The following is a 23,583-nucleotide window of genomic DNA, read 5'->3' as shown; positions in this document are numbered from 1 at the left end:
ACAAATGTAAAAGTGCAAGTAACATTAAAAAGAAGAAAAAGGAAATAGTTACTGTATATATAAAAAAGAAAATAAGCAAACAAAAATAGATAAATATATAGAAAGTAATAAAAGTAAAGAGGAAAAAAGAAATGAGTGAGAGAGTGAGAGGACCAGCATAATTCTGTACTGTTTTGAAAAACAGTCAATTGTCGAGCATGACGTCCTGCTGTATATGCACATTGTGCATATCCAATGCTGTTATGAGGTTGTTTTGTGGAGGGATGCCTTTGCTTTCCCTTAGTCAAGGTACCTTGGCGGGCACTTCCAGAGCATGGGTGCATGATCTGGTCGTGTCTCTGCCATTGGTGCCTGAATATCAGAATCGGGGAGGATCCACCTGTGGTGATCCTGCGGTATGTGTCTCATCCAGGTGTCTTAGCTCAGCCAGACTGTTCTAGTTGTTCCTGGTCCATAGACCTGTTGGTAATGTGGTCTTGTGATTCTCTCTCTCTCTTTCTATTCTCAATAAATAAATGAATAAAATAATAATAATAGTAATAAATAAATAAAAAAGGATTATTATTGAAATATAGAGATATGATGACGATAATAATAATTACAATGATATCTATAATAATAGTAATAATAATAAAGAATCATAGAAAAATAAGTATGAGATAAAGAGATTGATTATTGATGCAGAAAGAAGTTAGAATTGTAGGTTAAATAGTATGAATAAATACAGGACAACTTAGTAGAAGAACAAAATGAAAAATGGTTGCATTAATGGGCCAGAATAATAGGTTATAATATAATATAATGCATAATAATATAATGTCATATGATGTAATGTAATATAAAATACAACATTATAGTATTGTGCTATATCATTTCCAATACTCAATATCTCAATATATATAGCTTTGGAAAAAATGAAGAGACCACTGCAAAATTATCAGTTTCTCTGGATTTGCTATTTATAGGTATGTGTTTGAATAAAATGTAAATTTTTGTTAATTGTTACATTTGTTAATTAGTATTGTGTTGTTTAAAAATGAATATGAACTTGTTTTCTTTGCATTATTCAAGTTCTGAAAACACTGCAGCTTTTTTTGTTTTTTTGACCAGTTGTCATTTTCTGCAAATAAATGCTCTAAATGACAATACTTTTAGTTGGAATTTGGGAGAAATGTTGTCAGTACTTATAGAGTAAAACAAAAATGTTAATTTTACTCAAACATATACCTATAAATAGTAAATCCAGAGAAATGGGTAATTTTGCAGTGGACTCTTAATTTTTTCCAGAGTTGTATGTATATGATATTATATTATTATGCAGTATATTATATTATAACCTACTATTCTACCCCATTAATGCAACCATTTTCCATTTAGTTCTTTTACCAAGTTGAATTAACATGCAATTATCGGAATAATCAATTTGTGTGAGTAATATTGTTCATTAACCTTACTGTAGACTGTTTGCGTTTGCCAAGCAATGTTCTAACTTGGTTTATTAATATAGAATGTGTGGTCACAGGTGTGCATTAATTGTAATTCTGCAACAGCTTTGAACATGACTCATTCAATCACAATTTAGAGTAGAAACTACCTGTTTTATAATAGTTGTCTGGAACTTTTGGAATACTATCCTCTTGGTTCAGCTTTAAACATCAAAGAGTAGTTGTGTCTTCCAGAATTGTTTGCCTTCTGAGGAAATCTCCAAATTGGGGATCAATTCTGAAAAAAGTATTAATAATTATATTAAGAAATGAATCGCTCTTTCCCAAAATAAAGGACTAACTGCTTTTTAATTTGTCTCACTGTCTGCTCTGTGCATCTCTTGATGTTTATCTTGCTGTTTGATTCTTTAACTACTAATATTACTGCATTAATGTGGTGTGATTGTGGGGGTAATATGCTTTGGGTGTTATATAATCACACTGATTATAACCTCTCTCTCCATTCATTTTGGGCTACTTCCTGCTGCGCTTGCTAATACAGCCGCCATAGAAGCAAAGGAGGGTCAAGGTATGCTCGCCTTTTCAGGGCAAAGTAGTACTGTGTGTCATATCCCCATATGCTGTGCTCTTTTTCCCTCTGTGTGTCTATTTGTTTCTTTGCATTTACCTATGTGTAAGTGTATGTCTCAAACTTATAATGGAAAATCTGTATTCTTGCACCACCATCATTTCTCAGATCTTAATAGAATTTAATTGAAACCTAAAAGGATTGCATAAAGGGATAGTTCACCCTCATGTTGTTCTAAACCTTGACCTTCTTCCATGGAATACAAAAGGAGATGTTAGGCATTATATAAGCCTTACTCACCATTCACTTTTATTGCATCTTTTTTTTTTTTTTTTTTTTTCATACAATCAAAGTGAATGGTGACTGAAGCTTATATTCTGCCCAACAGCTCCTTCTGTGTTCCACGGAAGAAAAAGTAATATGGGTTTGGAACAACATGAGGGTAAGTAAATGATGACAAAATTGTCATTTTAGGTTGAACTATCCCTTTTACACATTTTTCAATGATAAATGATGGATACAGACACTTGAAAGTGTACATACAGTGAGGGAATGCACTCTTGTATCACATCTTCTAGTCCCAGCTCTGCTCCACAAAATTAATTAGCTGTTGCCTGTTGACCAAAGGGGTTTGCTGGTTAGTCCCAGGCCCTGGCTAGTGCTTGCTAATTCCCATGCTGGCATCTGATTGGCAGGGAGACAAGACCTCCCTCTGCTGAGTATTTTCAGATTCTAATCTTGTTACTACTCTGCACTCCTAAGACTGTCTTTTCCTGCTCACACATAACACTCTTGCTGTAGGCCTCTCACCCACTGCTGTGATGCACTGAGGCTCTGAAATATTGTGCAAACAAACACACACACACACACACACACACACACACACTGGCATGAGGCACACTTGCTCCCAAGACACTGACCTGATTTTCATGTTAGAGAATGTAGCTAAAGCATTCAGTTCAGCAGAAGAACACTGCATCTATTTCCTTCAGCATGGGCTGAATGGACACCTTGTGTTTGCTCCGTTAACTGGAACCAGCCATGATTCACCTTGGCAATTGCCTGGTGTGTTTTCAAAAATGCCAGAGGACGTAATAAGCCTACTGTTTGTGCAAGAAGCAGCTTTCCTGTTTGTCATTTGGTTGAATGTGTGTTCAGACCCAGCATTTCTTATCTTTCAGAGTTTTACAAAGTATGATTAATATATGTGTGACATGATAATCCATAAGGATTTTGAACTGTATTGGTATTCAATAAAAAAAATAAAAATAAAAAAAAAATAATTGCTGTAAATAATTATATAAATACTATATCATATTTTGATCTTGCACAATCAAGAAAGGTTTTGCTGTCATGTCTTTTGATATTGGTAATAATGTATTTTATTTAATAGTCTGTGTTGTGCGTCATGTTGTGTATTATTATTTTTATTTTTTTTATTCCTATGAAACATCCTGACAAAATGCTTTCTAAATGTGTGGTCCACTTTATAAATCATCTTAGTCCTTATCACCAAATTTGACTTTTTTATTTTTTATTGATGATGGATTGAATGGAATGAACAGACTTTATTTATACATTTTTTTTAATTTTTTTTTTATCATTGCTAATAACCAGTTAACCTTGTTTTAGTAAATAGCATCTTGTTAATGGTGCCTGAATTGTATGCTACCACAGTTTGGGTGCATCTCAGTCAGCTCCTAGCTTCCCTATATCGAGAATCAGTATACCATGAACACTAATTCAGGCACTAGCAAGGGTGTTCATCCACTGAACAATGGGGCACTAATGACTCAATCACCTGCGACATGATAATGAGCTTGCGCATTAAGACTCAGCTGGTATTAATCAACAACATCGCTATCGTGCATTTTCGTTGCAGATATTCAAATGTACAGTGTTATTATGAAAGATAAATGACATAAAAAAGAAATAAAAAATATAAAGGACTGTATTTTTAACCTTCTAACAACATTATGGATGAAAAACATTACAAACAACAGCTTTTTTAAAGAGAAGATAAGGCTTTGACTTCATAGTTTTATGCTTGTGCTCATCTTCTAATGACTTGAAAATTACTTTAGAAGACTTCAGTTTCCAGTAAGGGAACATAGTGAGTAACGATGCTCCCTGGTTTTTATGGTGCATTCTGGGCATTATTAGGGAGCAAACATTTCAGTGCACTGGAACGATTTTGCAACTGAGACACCACTAGAAATGGCTGACTCACTGATCAGTGCCCTGACTACTGAACTAGGGAGCTGATTGAGATGCACCCATAGTTAATGGGTAAATCTGAGTAAACTTTTAATCAGCAATTAATCTGCATACCTGAATCAGTGAGCTTCCCATGACTAAGAAAATACACAAGTGACTGAATTAGGGCTGTCGAGTTAACGCATTCTACATATATATATATATATATATATATATATATATATATATATATATATATATATAGCGTAAAAAATAAAGCGTTAAAAACAATAAATCATGCCCCTGGACCATAACAAGGAATTTTCCTTCCACCGGAGCAATTCAAGCTTTAAGAAGCACCTTCATATATTTACAAATCTTAGTCAGCAGGGGGTAGTAAGCGCAACTCCAGCTGTACAGGCAACGCACGTCTGTACAGGCAACAAACCACACTGCAAGTGGACAGCACAAGATGAGGACAAATATGTGCATATAAACACAGCTGGACAGAGCACAACTCCGAATGCAGGGATCCTAAAACGTGTTTTTCAAATTACGTTGAAATTGACAGCATCATAAAAACACTGTGATTATGACACAACCCAACCAAAGTAAACAATCCGTCTGACGCATGTTTACATAGAGACATCCTTACAAAAGCCCTTATAATCAGTATACCTCGGACAGATTGACGAATTCAGTTACAAAATGTATTTCTGTGGACTGTAGGCCAATGATAGATAGGCTTGTATTCAATAATATCGGAAATAATATATTGCCATCTAAAGCCACTTTTCGTTTTGTCTGATCAATGCTTTACTCATCTTTGACAATTATGTAATGTATTCTAATTACCTGAATTATTATATTTATTTTAGATTATACTGATTAGTTTTTAAATATAGTTATTAAATCACTAGATATTGAATTATATTTATTTTGGGGTCTTTCTCCACAAATAGTGATATTTGTGATTAATTGTGATTAATTCGATTAACTAACCGGCATAGCATGTAAATAATTTGAATACAAATTTGTATCGATTGACAGCCCTAGACTGAATTAGTCTAGTTGTATTTAAAACTTTAAAAGGTGTATTTCTAAGGTTTGTTGAGGTCAACATAGAAAGTTTACAATAAGCATTACTCCACAAATGTTTTCCTAACCACATCTTCCCTTGTTGTTTTCCTTATTTATTTTTCCCCGGCAGCCATCCAAGGCTTCTCTCCTACACGGAAGATTCGCAACTTTGAAGAAGCTCGTGGTCTGGACCGAATAAACGAAAGGATGCCTCCTCGCAAGGATGGCAAGCAACCAGACGGTACCACAGTTAAAGCTGCCAATGAAAAAAACGGCACTGACGGGAATGCGTAAGGGGAGATTTTGCACTTTTCCTCTCCTCCATAGCATGTTCTCTTTCTCTAACCACGTTCTCAATGAGACAGTCCCCTCAACCGCTGAATCCTGCAGAGGAGGGCCTGGGATGTGGAGAGGAACCGTTCCACAAAGAGAAAGAGAGAGAGAATTCACTTACAACTAAGTACAACCATCATATTTATTAAATGAAATTTATTAGATGTTCTTAATAGCAACATTTTAAAGACGACTGAACATTTGAAAATGTGCAAAAAACCAAGGTAAACAATCACGAGTCAACTTTTAAACTAAAACTACAGTTTTGTAACTTGAGGTAAGATATGTGTGTTTCAGATGCAGATCAAATCTTGTTAATCACAGTTTTCTAATATTGTATGTCATAATGTATTTGGAAAGGGGATTGTCTGACTGAATATATTAATGTGTGGTATCTGCATATGTCCATAAGGGATTTATTAAGAGAAAACAAACCTAAGAGAAATAAGTTGTTTTTGAAAAAGATTTTATATCTATGAAAGTAAAACTAAACTCTTTAATATTATTCCATATCTCTCCAATGTCGAGTAAAATTAAGACTAAATGAAAATATTAGCTGCTTTGGGTTCCATGTGTTTGTTTCAACGTTAATAACTAGCATTTATTTTTGTTGTCTGAAATACAGCACGTGAGTTTTGCCAGGTAACACAGCACGCGTAAGTAGCCATAACAGCAATCCTAAATATGTTTTTTATTCCGCTTGTGTGAGTAAAAAAAAAAAAAAAAAAAAAAAAAACAAGTCTTATGAAAACACTGTCATTAACGCATATAATTTAAAATATTCCTGAAAATTGGTATCTTTAGCTATCATTTGGAAGAGACTTCAAGACAAGCATTTACTCCCTTTTCCTCCATTCTTTCTTCTCTTATTACCTTTTTGCTATTTGTTAAAAAGATGACAGAGGAGATTTAAAATGTCATGCAACAAACCAGTCTTATTTTGTCAACAATGGGATCTATTGCATGTCTATAAGCTCATGATCTTTGATCTAGTCATTTTAAAGCCAAAGTCTTATAGTACCATGTTAATTGGTTTATTGTTTTGATGAGTTAGCTGCCATTGCGCTAATGTAGAGCAAATTCAGGGAAATGATGAGCAGGTAATGGGTCAAACGAAAATATATCGCACTAAATGCAGCAAAGGCGTTGTGGATGGAAAACACACCTATATATGAGTCATATTTTCCCTTTAATTAATGTCCTCCATACTATCACCCTCTCTTTCGCTGGGACTGTATATACAGACTATCGTTTTCATCTGGTTTGTGTTCGAGACATTAACAAAGCATGTTAAACTTGATAAAAATTTCACAAACTGACTTTGTGGTTTGAGCTGTAACACTATGCGAGGTATTGTGCTACATATTTTTTTTTAATTTTTTTTTTTACGTGGCTGATTGTTTTAACAGAGGTTTAAGGAAAGTTATGGTATGTTTCCACCTAGTGTTTAGCTAAAGAACTGTCCCTTCAAATACTTCTCACTGTCTCTCAAGAGACTACAGGGAAATAGCATTAATATGCCTCGCATGCGGTGGTCTTTATTCATTTTTTACAAGCAGAAATCTGTGAACTGCATGTTTATGTGGTTCAAAAGATGGCTTGATCATGATTGAGATGAGTGTCTGATGCTATGCACATGCAAATCCCCCAATTTTCTTTATATACTTACTGAATCCCCCACATGCCATGGTGTTTTCTGCAAGGATTTGAAAATGTTATATGTAACATTTAGACAACACTTAATTTTATATGTTTATGTGGTTTATTTTAGACCAATTAAGTTTTTCACTTTTTGTTTTTTAATACTGGACCATTTCTTTACCTGAGACAGATTTGAAAGAGGTAGCTTTTGAATTTAAATTTGAATTCAAATAAAATATTATGACCAAATGTGGTGCCCATTTTAGATGGATGTACTCACAGCTTTTAACCTAGAGAAATAAATGTGGAATTCCTTTGCAGCCTACAATATTGTCTTTAACTGTTCAAAATGGTTTGCAAGATCAAATCAGTGCAGCATGTCTGTGAACACTAAAGGGAAATTTGTGTGCACTATAGATGTAAGTCAGCCCAGTGTCACACTTGATGATGCTACATTCATTTGCATGTATTTCAACTGATACCATTGTAAGTATCTTATTGAACAGCTGATTACCACATACTATTTCCTTTAATAATTTAACAGGGTGTGACTGATTAACCCTGGTCTAGTTCAATGCATACTAGCTACTGCAACTATTGGTCAATGCTGTGCTTTAGAAAGCTCAGATAAAGGACCAGTGGTAGTTAGAGTCTCTTAAGTTCTTTTGTATTCAAGAGTTGTTTGTCTCTCAAAGCGTGAGTGTTAAAAAGCTGAAATGTTCAGTATTAGGCCTTGACAGGCTTAGTGACTGAAACGCATCTGTCAGAATGTATAGAAATGTTTATGCGCAATTATAGCATAATTATAATTAAAATATGGAAATTTGAGTAATCTTTTGTCAAGTACTTGTAATGCGAGGCCACCATAAATTCTTGATATTATGTAGATGTATCACTTAAGAAGAGAAATAAAAATGGAATGCTGAAGTCCTCATGGTTGGTCATATTTTCTTTTTTAGAAATAAATTTCAAAGTGATTTAACATGCAAATATATTTAAATGGCACATCTTACAATAGTGTTGCAAATTCGAATTAGTTACAACCACAACAGTGAATACATTATCAATATTTTTAAGCATTTGTATTTGATAATATAAGTTGAACGTGCATTGTAAAAGTAATAAAAACATAATGATAAAAATTTTTTTTTTACGTGTGCTTGAAACCGCATTGAATAAACAAAACATTCATCCCAGTGAGTCGAGTCTTTTAAATATAAGTTCACCAAAAATATTCGTTCAGTCACCATTTCTGCAGATTACGTGCGAATTTCAAACGGAAGTGAGCAACCCTATGCCCTACTCCCTCCGAAGGGCTGAGCCGTTGAAGTAGGAACTCTGAAGGGAGCAGGGCACTCACGTCTCATGTATGGCCGTTTGGGACTCCCTTGATGAAGGGTGCACTGAAAGATATACGTCACTTCCACTTTATCTTCGCCTGAAACGTTACTTGGACGACGCAGCGCAGCTGTTCTAACAACAGGAATCCCTTAATTATTGCTGTTAATTTGTTGTTGCAAATAAATATACTTTTTGTAAAAAACAAAAAATTAAATATTGCTTTTGTGTCTTCAAATTGCTTACTGTTGCTGTTTTAACAATAATAATAATAGCAATATATCTGTAAATAAATGTATATAAAATACATCAACGTTTCCCGCTGAAAGTTATTTGGTGCACGAGAGGTCTTAATAATAAACCACAGGATCTAGACTAGCCTGTTTTTGGAGTATCTCTCTGCTAATGTTCGTCTGTCTACGATCTTAAATATGAAGACGAATGTAAACTGCAGAGGAGAAGTATCTGTTATAAAAGGGCAGAGTGAAGGATAATAATCTAGGCTAACGAATTTGTAACATGTTTTTTAACTGTAAATAAATAAGTAATATATATATATATATATATATATATATATATATATATATATATATAATACAGGGCCTAATTTACTGTAGTCTCTGTTTTCAGCAAACGTGAAGAGAGAGATCACATAATCACAGATTTTTAAGGGAGTTTACTGAAGAGTCCATCGCAGATTTTTAGGGTTGCTAAGATGAAAAACAGGGCGGCAATAAAAAAAAGGGTCTAGCTACGCCTATGAGCGCCATGATTATTGAACTTGTTATGCAGTTATACCCTATTGACATTAGATAAATACATGACAATAGAGGGCGCCAAAATGCTCGTTATTGTAATTTAACGTTTTCACTGTATAACGTATTATTGCAGATAGGCTACTTAATGTTTTCAAACTTTCATTGTAATTCATATTACAAAAATGTATTGAATATAACAATTGTCGATAATTGTCAACCTTTTTCTCGTATTTAGACCAAATGCATAATGGGCACTCATTTTTCTCAACTATCACAAATTTTTCTTAATTTAACATGAGTAGGCCATAGGAGGAAATAGAAATGTCAAAACCTCTTGTTTTGATTAGAAGTTAGAAAAAATCTAAACAATATCTAACCATGCATTTATTTAAAGTAGCCAATAGTCTACATTTGGGAAATACCACTATTCTTACCCTCATTTCACATTCAAACTTTTTCCCCCCTCAATTGTGTCGTTTTTACTGGATATGTGTGGTAAATGACTGGTCCGTTAAAAACAAGAATAATGGAATTTCAACAAGAACAAAACTTATGCTGCTAAACTACAGTTGTGGCCAAAGGTATTGGCACGCTTTTTTAAAATAATCCACAATTTTGAAATTGAACAATGTATTTGGTCTCCACAAATCTTTATTTCACTATTAATATTATAGAACCTTTGTATTTTATTCAGAACTCAATATATCCATTTAAATCAGAAAATAATCTGAAATGGTTTTCTTTCTTTAGTTTACGCTCACTGCGGTACACACATGTGACCCAAAACAGGAGAATGACTCACTTTATCTATTCAAACTGACTGAAAACATAATTTTTATACTGCAGGCACTGTCAACTCACCACAGGTGAGTTCATTTCCAAAGTAAATGAGATCACTTGCTTAAAATCAAATTATTTTTAACTACTTCTAAAAGGTGCCAATTTAGTAAATGTAGATGTTGTGGTTTGTTCAACTATACACCGAAGACACACATACCAAAATATTTTTAATTTCAACAGTTTTCTGGAAGAAATTGTGTATTATTTGAAAAAAGTGCAAGTTTGTGGCAATACTTTTGGCCACGATTGTAGATAATAATGTCAAATCGACAATTAACCTATGCATCTTGTAAGAACCTGAAATTTTCTTGATTTTAAAATATCTTGGTGGATCCTGCTCTTTATGCTTTTGAGAACTACTCAGACAATATATATATAGAGAGAGAGAGAGAGAGAAACATACATGAGGAATTGTTTATTTATTCATTTATTTTAAATGCGTTTGTCTTGCGAGAAATAAATACATTTGCTATCATTATCTCTCACTTGTGTAGCCTATGCCATGCACGCCGACACTATAGAGTGTTCATTATTAAAGTATTACCCGTTTTCGGTAGACAAATATGCGTATATTTTTTGATTGCAACATTTTATCATTTATTAAGTTATTTCATATATTTATTTTGTTTTATTAAGTCCTCTACATTTATTTCAAGGTGTATTTCATGTCATATTTCGTGAGGTTTTTCATTTTAAGCCGTATCGCACATGGTATTTCACATCCTTTTTCATGTTATATGAATAAATAAATTCATTCAAATCCTTATTTATTTATTTATTTATTTAACAGGGTTCGTACAGAGTCTTGAAAGTTAAAAAAAAATGCTTGATTTTAATCATTGTGCTTTCAAGGTGTGCTTGAATTTTTAAAATGCTTCTTGAACATGCTTTATTTATTTTGAATGTCCAGTTAACACTTATAATTTATAATTTAGTTTATAATTATGAAACAACAAATTATTTTACATTTCATATGTCAGCGATCCAGTTCTTATTTGTGGTTTGGTTGCATATCTCGTGAGTCCTTTTGTTGTGATGTATAAGCGCATGTAAGTATTTTTGCTCTCAGATCACCACACCAAGAAATTTCTTCAATATTCATCAACATACCAGGTAGCAATATCAAAAACAACTGGCTGGAAGGGGAGATATATAAAATATACGATTCAAAATAGGCTGCAAAATTAATCGAACTTAAATCGCGGTATAGACTATACTACAAAAGGCTGTTTTGTCTGTGCTTAGAAGTATACCTGATCAGCAGGTGCCAGCGTGTAATGGTATAGCCTTAATTATAATTCATATAATTAATTATAATTCAACCACAAAATTATACACACAGACACACACACACACACACCCTTTTACTCCCTCCCCCATAGTATTTTTACCTAATATTTTGGGTCAAGATACCCCCGGGTGCCTTTTGCCCCATTTTGAGGGGGCCATCTTACCCCAAGGGTACAACTCTATATATTATATTATATTATATTGATATATATGATATATTTTTTCCTCAAATCTAATTTAATTACTCTGCCCTTAAGACTCCAATGAACAAATATACATATTTTGCTATTTGAAAATGGTGAACTGTGTGTTTATATTACATTAAATGTTAAAAGTGAGATACTTTTAATATTCAATGTAATATATACACACAGTGTGAAATACGGAATGCTTACCGATATACATCAACTGACAAACACTGTAATTTATTAATACTAATTTTAAAAAAAGTCAAGCAAGATTCAAACTTGTGTTCTCTCATAGTCTCACACTGAAGGCATAGGACTAAACCTCTGAGCCACAATCACTCTACTCTTTCATCTAAGGTGAAATCATAAAATCACCTCTGCTCACAAGTGATTACCCATCTATGCATTTTAGTGGAATACTGCAATGGATATTAAATATTTTCATCATATATCTTCATTGGGGGCTGAACTTCCTAAGACTGAAATCCTAGAATCGTCCCTGACAAAGAGGTGCAAGCATTTCATTTGGAAAGCAGACTAACAATATTTTTCATGTTAGTAGAAGTGAATAGGCTATTTCAAAGTTACTTCACACCGGCACATTTGTTTGGCAGCGATGAACTTGTCTGGTCTGACTCAGTTCATTGTTGATTGGGTGAGAGCAGAAACTTACCGGCTGTGGAAATCAGGGGGCGGGACTTATTATACTATAAGGAAAACACCGCAAATAACGCGCATATTTGTTTTAAACGGCGTCCTGTGGCAATCCAACCCGCGTTTAAAGTTGCGGTTTTCACACACAGGAAAACGGCGTGAAATACGGCGTTTTTAACGTTTTTCGCGTATTTTTTACGCCGTTTGCAATCACTACGGTGTGTTTTACGGCGCCAAGGTCGTTTAAAAAACCGTTAAATACGGCGTGTTGGATGAAAACGGGATTAGGCTATAGCGTATAGTGAGCCTTTTGGCTTGCCATACTATACGCTCACGTATGAAGGTATTTTTGGAGCAAAACAACTGAGCGCCTGTGACAGTGGAATTTGTAGTTGTAGAGATTAGCCACACATGTGTATCAGTAAAGTTGAAGTCACAGAGAAAAATGTTTTAAAATTCCCGAAATTGGAAGCTATAAATAACATAATCTTGATCCCATAGGTATCCAGGAATTGAGCGAAACTAGTAAACTAAGGGGGCTGGTAGCACCTGTTTCCAAGTGATTAAGCCTCTGTTGCAGGTCAGCAGACATGATTTAGTGGGACACTGCAGGGCACATGGGAGTGAGATAACTTACTATTCTTAGACTATGTAAATATTGATTTTATATTATATGGAACACCTATTTGCAGTGACGTTGGATGAAAAACATGCTTTAAATCGCCTATAGGCTTTATAAAATGTTATTTAACCCACTCTGTGACTCACTGCAGCTTCCAATTTCTGGACTGCTTCCCTGTGGGAATAATAATTACTGGGCAAATTGCCTACTGTAGTGCAAACTCTGACATCCCTTTACTATGGTATTCCTATAAAAATTACTATCCACCAAAAAAAAAAAAAAAAAAAAACATGGTACCCATGGTTTTCTGACCATGGTAAATTCTGCATACTTCATGATATGATACTCACCTGCGAAGACCCACCCTGTTCTGTCATTTTTCTAGAAGGTAAAGCAGAAGAGAATATAAGGAATAAATAGTTTAATATGAGGGTTTCATTTAATATGAGACGACTGAATAGCAAACTTAACAGTGCAGGTAGTCTAGCGTTAGCATACCTTTCGTGAAACAAGAAAGGCTAACCTAACTAAGAAACACTAACCGTAGCTGACCAGCGTGCATATTTAAACTATAAACAAATGTATAACGGTGAGTGATTTCAGAAAAGAAAGAAAAAACATACCTTTATTGGTATAACTAGCTCTTCTGATTGGCCAAAATTCTCTGATCTCTGAACAGTGCCCAGCGCTGCCTCTACAGATGCACAAATCACTTTTGCTCCATATTTTACATAGATAAGTGGTGCAAAAGGGAAAGCGCGCGAAACTTGTCATTTGCAAGCGAAAAAACAGTGTTTGAGACTAGTAGCAGCAGATTCAAGCAGTTAGTTATGTACTTGTGTTTGTGCAAGAAAAATATCCAAGAGAAAAAAAAATTATTTGTAAGAAAATATTCTACAAATGTGCAACTCTCATTGGATGAATTCACATACTGATTTGCGGATGAGCTAAATTTGTCCGTGACTTCACGTTTTTTTATGTGGGTGTGTGAATGTGTTTTGCACCATATTCACTGCAGCAACTATAGCAATAATGTGAGTGTATGAGTTTCTTAATTTGTGATTCGTAGAATAGGATTTGTGCACCTGCAATGAAGAATTTGAGAAGGTGTAACTGTTGTGTTGTATTTGTGGGAGAGAAAAAAAAATCTACAAGTTTGCAACTCACAAACATTTTTCTCTGTAACTTCAACTTTACTGATACACATGTGTGGCTAATCTCTACAGCTACAAATTCCACTGTCACAGGTGCTCATTTGTTTTGCTCCAAAAATACCCTCATACTCACGAGTCATTTGAGTTTTGACAGTGAGGGGCGGGGCTCAAAACTTTGTGTGAACAAATTCTATTCTACAAATTACTGTTATGTTTTTGCACATGAATTTAACAGTTTTGAAAACAGTATGTTAATGTGTGCAAAAATAGCTATAGATTCACAGAGTTTTGCTAATGGTTGTGTTAGAGTAAGAAAAGATTTCATGAACTTTTGATAGATCTTGACTGAATGTTGTATCAAAGCAAAGACAAAATGATCCACCATTTAGTCTACAAACACTGCTGTTATGTTGACTAAGCTACTTTAGTTAGGTCTGCTGGAACATTTCAAATATTCTATAACTCTACTTTAAAATTAAGTAAATGGCATCTACACTAATATTATTCCATTTATTTCCTTGTCTCATCAGGTTAACAGAGCCTTATCCGATTCAGCTTTGGTCCCGGCTGATGCTCCACTCTCAATGCTATGTGTTACTGAACGATGACTACTAACTGCAGCGCGTGCTGACCAGACAACAAGGGACACTTTGATGGTCACCGAGTGCAACACTTCGGTCTACTACAATGGACTTAACATAAAATGAACTGCTGGCAACTACCAGCTTCATTGCAAGGCACACCTCACTCACCATGGCCTGCTTCCATGAGCATCACTTTGTTTTAAAAAGTTTTGGGGATGCTGATTGTGACCTCACTAAACTAATGGATATTAATATGCACAGATATATTCAAATAATTTTTTACTGTTTGATAAATACTGCTACAATAAATATTTTACATAATTTGACAACTTTTATCCTTATATTTACCACTCTTGGTCCTGAGAAATTTTTATTCAGTCCAGGGCTGCACAATTAATCGAAAAACTAATCGCGATTACAGCTGCCACGATTATGTAATCATGAAAACTGACGATTACAGCGTTCAATTTAAGTCTGCTCCAGTTGCGTCAATGGTTTCAATTTACAACATGTTTTTGCAGCGGTTGAGTATTCTAACCAATCACTAACATGTCCTTTGAGCAATGAAATGGCAATGGCCAATCAGAGCTGCTTAAATGAGTCCTCCGTCCTATCAGTAATGACAACTGATCCTAATGCTCAAGTTTTAAACTGTCTGAATGCCCAGATGCTTTCTTTATGTTCCACCTCTGCTCGTGGTGGCACATGAAAATTAATACTGAATAAACATCGCCTGACACTCGAAAAGAAGCTATAGAACAAGAGCGAAAAGCACTTTGGAATTATTTTGGATTCATTGTGTATTGCACCACTCACTTTGAACGTAGATGTTAAATACATTGCAAATGACCAACACGACAAAACTAAAATGCTCCCGTTCTAATCAAGGCATAGACGCAGTGTAAATAATTGATTTATTATGACAGTAATGAGAGCATTCGCGAGAGTGCAGAACTTTGCGCGGATCGTCACTGAGCTCGTGTCCAAATGCAGGTCTCAAACAGTGTAAACCAGTAGTGAGTGACAGCAGTCATTGTAATGGGAGAGTTTGTCATGTTGCTCAATTTCTGTGTACAATTTATTAAATATGTAATAACAGTTTTGTTTTGTCATGTTAATAAGTAGGCCAATGTGAATTTGATTTGTACAAAATAGCAATAAAGTAATCCAGCTTAACTGTTCTAAGTTTGTTTTGGAGGTGTAGCCAACATAAAGAAAATGGCATGAATAGAATATTTCATGAATCACCGTCATTGTCATCGCGTCTGCTCTAATAAGACCCATTTGCCACGCAACTGGTGTTAGTATATTTAACATTTTCACAAATCGCACAAACTCCGATCGCAAATGACTGTTTTTAATTTCCAAAGTGCAACCACTGAGGGCAAAAATTATCTAATGATGATCTTACATGAACAAGATCACCATTGAATATCTAATGGGATGATGTCTTGCCACCAAGGGGCTTACTGAATGCAGTAAGTAACTTGATCAATTTAAATCGGCTGTTAAAAGTTTGAATATTGAATATGTCATATTATTTACTGTATGTGGACTAATAATTTAAGCAGTAATTTAGCTATAATTAATTTTATTCTATACCATAGATATCCATTTAAAATAATTGTTATTTGGCCTAACATTAACAAACATTATTTCAATATTTTATGCTTAAAAGAAACTGGAGCGCAGCTCATATCCACCATTGAAATCTGCTACTCTGAAGAACTGCACGGTTGCTTGCTTTGTGACAAAATGGCAAAGTTTCTTCTGCATAACACTTACCTGATGATAGCTGTTTCAAAAAGTGGTAGGAACTTAATTGGCCTGGACAAAAAGTGGTAGGTACATGTCCCACCCGTCCCACCAATAAATGAGGCCTATGACTGCATCATTTCGGTCTTAGGATCATTTGGATGGACTCCACAAAGAATAAACTGCTATCAAACACAGCATTTGCTGGTGCAAAACAGCAAGTAACACTTTACTGACCACTGTTTGCATCACTTCATTCTCCTAAAATGGAAAACATAGAGAATAAACTACTGCTAAGAAAAGCCTTTACCAGTCATACAGCAAAGACACTGCATCTATGTGCACTTCCGCAGTCATTTCGGGTTGGACTTCAAAGACACTTAATCATTAATCTTACAGTTCAATCAATATCCTTTAGTTTTAAACATTGCCAAAAATCTACTTAGTTTACTCAATTGTATTACACATTGCTAACTGATAATGGCATTAGATTCATGCAGTATAGCAATAAGGGAACTGGTTCCCACAGCTAAGCCTGGTTTCTTCCACGTTTTTTTCCCCCTCCATTACCTAACGTACGCAGTTTTTGTTTTCTCCCACAGTTGCTTTCTGGCTTGCTTACTGGCAGCCTAAAGACAAAAAGATTAAGGCATGATTTTCAGTGAAACTGTTCAATGGGGACTTTTAAGTTATTAGTATGTATTAGTTAAGTAATTGTAGTATGATTTTCTGTAAAGCTGCTTTGAAACGATGTGTACTGTGAAAAGCTCTGTACAAGTAAAATTTTCTCGTCTTGACTGACTGTATGAAGACTTTTAGAATGTTTTATTAGTATTAAGAAATGTGACAAAATGGTTGGAAAAAAATAAAACCACAGAATATTTCACAATATACTGTATGTGCTATGAAATTACACTCAATGTTTGGGGGAATATATATTCAAATAGTCTTTCACAAAACCATGTATGAAACCTGTCATTGTCATGATACATTAGGTTCTTTAAACATGCTTGGTAGTTTAATTTTCATATAACAACACTGATCTAAAAGGAAATGCCACAGTGCCCGATATTGTCATTTTCTAGTGTTCTCTTTGTCTTTTAAAGGATTAAAAGTTCCAGTACAAAATAGTTCGGATGACTACTGATATCTGCCTGGTAGCAGCATATATCATCTGACAGGCGTCATCTATACAAGCTAAACAGGACTATTTGCCAGCAAATTATACAATCCTCCTATTGATTCAGCTCACTCATTTGATTGGCTATCAATAGTTGGCATGTTCTCTTGTTACTTAAATTCAATATTTTTCATACATTTTATACATTTTTATACAAAATTTACAACAAGAGAGTATTTTTAAAGAGATTTATTGAAGCAAGTGATGGTGACATACAGCAAAACTATTAAACATATTATTTTCTACATATACTGCTTTTTGTGTTGTTATTAGAGGAGATCAGCACAGCATCTTATAGACAAATAAAACAAGCTAAAAAATAGGGGTGGAGTAGCACAAACACATAAGAAACATGTCAGTGCTTTTGCAAACCACAAACACTTTGCAAACAAATATGTTTAATGTTTTATACGCTGTGATACACAATGACTGGGGTTAAAAAAAATATGTTTTAAAAAGGAGTGAAAAACATTCGGTTACTGTCATAACAAAAGCTATATATTTTCCCTATACAACTCTGTAGATTTTAGATAAAGCCTGTCATATTGCACTGAGCCCCTGTAACTGAATACGGAAACACCATAATGATTTTAATTCAAAACTTTTCTCAAATCTAGCCAACTGAATGTTAGATTTTGATTTTAAAATATTATATTATGTTATATTAACGTATATTAACGAGGATTGTACCTGGGTATCTTGTTACTAGATAGACTAGCATATGTCATGGGATATATACAGCCATATACCATATCAATAAGCCAAAAGCAAAAATACTTTTTCTAAACAAAACATTACTGGGAGTACAGACGGAAAAGGGGAAAAATCACAGCCTATAAACTACAACAACTTATAGGGGTTACCGTGGTTCGTCGGCAACAGCTGTTGGTTGCCACATAGTAATTTTCTGGTAATTTGATAACTATGTGTTATGTTGATGATTTGTAAACCTGCTTGAGCAATAGTAGCTGGCCAACATTTTTTATGGAGAGAGTGTGATTGGGGTTGGTTGCCTTATTGATTTTTGTGGTTGTTTGGCACATCAGTATTTCGGCTGAATTGGCTAGCATATCAGATATAAAAATAATACATAATTCATTACCATCATGCAGTATTTATGTATAAACGTAATATATCTAAACAGACACACACTGTATACACACACTGTATACACACACATTCCTAGTACATATACAGTATATAATGTATGTCGTCATGGTTACTTGTGTAACCTCCGTTCCCTGATGGAGGGAACGAGACGTTGTGTCGATGTAGTGACACTAGGGGTCACTCTTGGGAGTGACACTTCTGGTCTTTGATAAAAGGCCAATGAAAATTGGCGAGTGGTATTTGCATGCCACTCCCCCGGACATACGGGTATAAAAGGAGCTGGTATGCAACAACTCATTCAGGTTTTATGCTGAGGAGCCGATATAAGGTCCGGCCATTTCAGCAGGTAGTTCAGCATTGTGGCAGGAGGGACACAACTTCTCGTTCCCTCCATCAGGGAACGGAGGTTACACAAGTAACCATGACGTTCCCTATCTGTCACTCACTCGACGTTGTGTCGATGTAGTGACACTAGGGGTCCCTATACGAAACGCCACAATTGGCTGAACTGTGTTACGTGAACTGGCAGTGTGTGGTGGGCAGACTACTGTGTGCCTCATAGCCAGCACACCAGGTCGACACATAACCTCCCCCAACATAGATATGAGTGTCGAACGGCCCCTTGGGGACAAGTCGACTACCCAAAAGATAGAGACAGGCTTATCCCAGTCATGGCCTCTTTCCCCTTCTCTTATTCCACTCCCTAAAAAAGAAGGGGGATTATCCGACTGGGCCACCAGGTCTAGTCGGGGAGTGTCCCTCCCAAGGGGAAGACATCGCGGAGACCACACCTCACCCAAAGGGGGGGGGTATTTAAGTAGAAGAATATGTCACATGGTCTTTCCGACCATGTGGAGAGTCTTCAAGGTAGATCCTACTCAATGGGGGAGGAGTTACTACGAACATGGAGACTGGGGGAGAGGGGCTCTGCCCAAGGAAGGCGCAATTTACCAACAGGGAAATGCATTAGTGGAAGATATATATCACATGGGGTTAGCCTTACAGGGAACCGTCACATGCGGAGCACCTACCCCAGAACAGGGCTCTTAGTTAGCACGTGTACTGGGCTGGCAGCGAGTCTCTCCAAAAACTCGACTGCCACAGGACTCGGAGGAAGTCAACCAGGGAACAAAACTTGTGAACACTACTGGGAATTAATGGCGCACGTCTTCAGCTCAAAAGGCGCTATGTGCAAGCGATACACCCGGCCGGCTATCCGGGCTTATCCGCTTGTATTGTGTGCCACTACCTGGGACGAAACCGGTTCCACCCAGAGGTTGTAGAACCTTGCAAAGGTGTTGGGTGTTGCCCAGCCTGCTGCTCTGCAAATGTCTGTTAGAGAGGCACCCCTGGCCAGGGCCCAGGAGGCCGCTACACCCCTGGTAGACTGGGCTCGTAGCCCTATCCTGGGCGTGATATGCCATAGTTATGGTGTCAATGAGCCAGTGGGCGTTCATCTGCTTGGAGACAGCACTTCCTTTCCGCTGTGCACTAGAGCAGACAAAGAGCTGCTCAGAGATCCTAAAGCTCTGCGTGCGATCCAAATAGATATGTAAAGTGCGCACTGGACACAGCAATGACAGGGCTGGGTCTGCCTCCTCCTGGGGCAGTTCTTGCAGGTTCACCACCTGGTCCCTAAAAGGGGTCGTGGGAAGCTTGGGTACATAACCTGGTCGGGGTCTCAGGATCACGTGAAAGTAGCCCGGACCGAACTCAAGGCACCTTTCGCTGAGAGAGAACGCTTGCAGGTCTCCTACTCTCTTGATGGAAGTAAGCGCAGTCAGGAGGGCAGTCTTCAAGGAGAGTGCCTTAAGCTCAGCTGACTGCAAAGGCTCAAAGGGGGCTCTCTGTTGACCCTGAAGAACTACAGAGAGGTCCGATGAGGGAACGAGGCGCAGTCTGGGGGGGATTCAGCCTCCTGGCGCCTCTTAGGAACCTGATGATCAGGTAGTGCTTCCCTAAGGACTTACCGTCGACTGCGTCGTGGTGTGCTGCTATGGCGGCAACGTACACCTTCAAGGTGGAAGGGGACAGCCTCCCTTCCAACCTCTCCTGCAGGAAGGAAAGCACTGATCTGACTGCGCATCTCTGGGGGTCTTCGCGTCGGGAAGAACACCACTTAGCGAACAGACACCACTTAAAAGCATACAGGCGCCTCGTAGAGGGGGCCCTAGCCTGAGTGAGAGCGCAGACCGCCTTGGTGGTTAACATATGCTACTGTTGCCATGTTGTCTGTCTGAACTAACATGTGCTTGCCCTGGATCAACGGCCAAAACCTCCGCAGGGCGAGCAGAATTGCCATCAACTTGAGGCAGTTGATGTGCCAATGCAGTTCGCAGGCCCGTCCACAAGCCGGCAGCTGCGTGGCCATTGCAACCAGCACCCCAGCCCGTTTTGGAGGCGTCCGTCATGACCATGACGCACCTGGAGACCAGTTCTAGGGGAACACCTGCCCGTAGAAACGGAGGTCGGTCCAAGGGCTGAAAAGACGGTGACAGACTGGCGTGATGACCACGCGATGTGTCCCGAGGCGCCATGCCCATCTCGGGACTCGAGTCTGAAGCCAGTGCTGAAGCGGTCTCATATGCATCAACTCGAGCGGGGTGGCCACCGCTGAGGATTCCATATGCCCCAGGAGCCTCTGAAAAAGTTTCAGTGGAGCTGCTGTTTTCTGTTTGAACGCCTTCAAACAGACCAACACCGACTGGGCGCGCTCGTTCTTGAGGCGTGCTGTCAAAGAGACTGAGTCCAACTCCAAACCGAAAAAAGAGATGCTCTGAACCGGGAGGAGCTTGCTCTTTTCCCAGTTGACCCGAAGCCCTAGTCGGCTGAGGTGTGAGAGCACCAAGTCCCTGTGTGTGCACAACATGTCCCGAGAGTGAGCTAAGATTAGCCAGTCGTCGAGATAGTTTAGAATGCGAATGCACACCTCCCTTAGCGGGGCAAGGGCTGCCTCTGCGACCTTCGTGAAGATGCGAGGAGACAGGGACAGGCCGAAAGGGAGAACCTTGTACTGATATGCCTGACCCTCGAATGCAAACTGCAGGAAGGGTCTGTGTCGAGGAAGGATCGAGATGTGGAAGTACGCGTCCTTCAGGTCTACCGCCGCAAAACAATCTTGATGCAGGACGCTTGCCAGAATGCGTTTTTGCATCCGCATCTTGAACGGGAGTCTGTATAAAGCCCGGTTCAGTACTCGCAGATCCAAGATTGGCCGCAACCCACCGTCTTTTTTCAGTATGATGAAGTAAAAAGCCCTTCTTCATCTCAGCCGAAGGGACAGGTTCTATCGTGCCCTTCCGTAGGAGGGTAGCGAACTCCGCGCAAGGTAGCAGTGTTTTCGTCCTTCACCAAGGTGAAGTGGACACCGCTGAACCTGGGCAGATGCCTCGCGTAGCCGAGTCGGACGGTCCGGACCAGCCATCGCGTCGGATTGGAAAGCGCAAGCCACGCGTCCAAGTTCCACGCAAGGGGGACCAAAGGGACAACATCGTCGGACGTACCAGCAGGTGGGGCCTCGCAGCGGGGCGGAACTCAAGGTGCCTCACCATGTCGTGGCCATGCTGAGTCTAAGGACATCAAAGCACTTACCTGGCTTCTTGTGACCACCCCCGGAACAGCCTGGGACGGGGGAGGAAGAGGCCTGTACTCGTGACCCATGGAGACTGTCATATCGGGGGCGGATTTTGCCACAGCTGGGCGCTCAGGGGCGGGAGACCGCCACTGGAGTGCCAAACCTGCCAAATAGAGTGGTGGACGGTGGTCATGATGACGGCCGTGCACACTGGATACGTGACCCAAGGAACAAGGAAACCGCTCTTGCTGAAATCTTGAGTACTGCAGCCACTTAAAGTGCAAAGGTAACAAAAAGATGGAGAGGTCTGCTTACCAGCTCCAGAGCAGCGGGTTTCGTCGTCCCTGGGTCGCCCGTCTCAAGGGTGCTTTGAAGCCTTTCACGGGTTCTGGGCGGCCACGAGACGGGTGGCATCTGCTTCCTGCAGTGGGCTCCATGCCGGGGCCGGGCCGAAGGGGCCGGTGCAGTCACCGCAGGGGGATGCCCTTGGCAATGAGTAGACGGGGTGCGGGATCTTGAGCCGTGCCGGGGCAGGATATGCCGGATAGCCTTCGTCTACTGCTCCACCGTCGAGAACTGCTGGGCAAAGTCCTTGACGGTGTCGCCGAATAAGCCAGCCTGGGAGATGGGGGCAGCAAGGAACCATGTCCCGTCGGCCTCACCCATCTCAACCAGGTTGAGCCAAAGGTGGTGATCCTGGACCACTAATGTGGACATCGTCCGCCCGAGAGACCGCTCCGTGACCTCCGTCGCTCGGAGAGCGAGGTCGGTCGCCGAGCGCAATTCCTGCATCAATCCCGGGGCGGAACTACCCTCGTGCAGTTCCTTTTAGTGCCTTGGTGGACTCACAAGAGAGCAATGGGGTGCAGTTCGGAGGCGGCTTGTCCAGCGGCAACGTAGGCCTTGGCCGTCAGAGACAACGTAAACCTACAGGCCTTGGACGGGGGCTTTGGGCATCCGTGCCAGGTGGCGGTGCTCTGCGGGCATAGGTGCACCACGTGTGCTTTTATCCACCGGGGGATTGCCGAATAGCCCTTGGCCGCCCCACCATCGAGGGTAAAGAGGGCGGGGAAGCTGAAAAAATCAGGACCGGGCAGTAAAAAGTGCCTCACATGACCTTGTCAGCTCTTCATGCACTTCTGGGAAGAAAGGAATGGGGGAAGGGCGTGGCTTTGAGCGGCGCTGTGAGCCCAGGAACCAATCATCGAGCCGTGAGGGTTCAGGGAAGAGCGGAGGGTTCCATTCTAGCTGACGCTCGCGGCTGCCCAGGAAA

At 38.8% G+C, this 23,583-nt stretch overlaps 1 protein-coding gene across 4 annotated transcripts in view; it reads left to right on the top strand.

The window, feature by feature from the left end:
• Nucleotides 1-8,190, top strand: part of LOC127429082 (protein phosphatase 3 catalytic subunit alpha-like) — a 62,114-nt gene extending 53,924 nt beyond the window's left edge. For 3 of the 4 annotated variants that reach the window (XM_051677873.1, XM_051677894.1, XM_051677890.1), the window contains exons 13-14: nucleotides 1,987-2,013; nucleotides 5,420-8,190. In XM_051677873.1, the coding sequence (XP_051533833.1) occupies nucleotides 1,987-2,013; nucleotides 5,420-5,583 (191 nt within the window). In that variant the 3' untranslated portion in view covers nucleotides 5,584-8,190. The remainder of the gene's footprint in view (nucleotides 1-1,986; nucleotides 2,014-5,419) is intronic. The other variant, XM_051677882.1, reaches the window with a different exon arrangement.
• The last annotated feature ends 15,393 nt before the right edge of the window (nucleotides 8,191-23,583 follow it).

Source organism: Myxocyprinus asiaticus, chromosome 3 (assembly GCF_019703515.2).
Source record: "Myxocyprinus asiaticus isolate MX2 ecotype Aquarium Trade chromosome 3, UBuf_Myxa_2, whole genome shotgun sequence".
NCBI lineage: Eukaryota > Metazoa > Chordata > Actinopteri > Cypriniformes > Catostomidae > Myxocyprinus > Myxocyprinus asiaticus.
The sequence above is the reverse complement of the archived record's forward strand: the minus strand, read 5'-3'. Positions and strand labels throughout refer to the sequence as shown.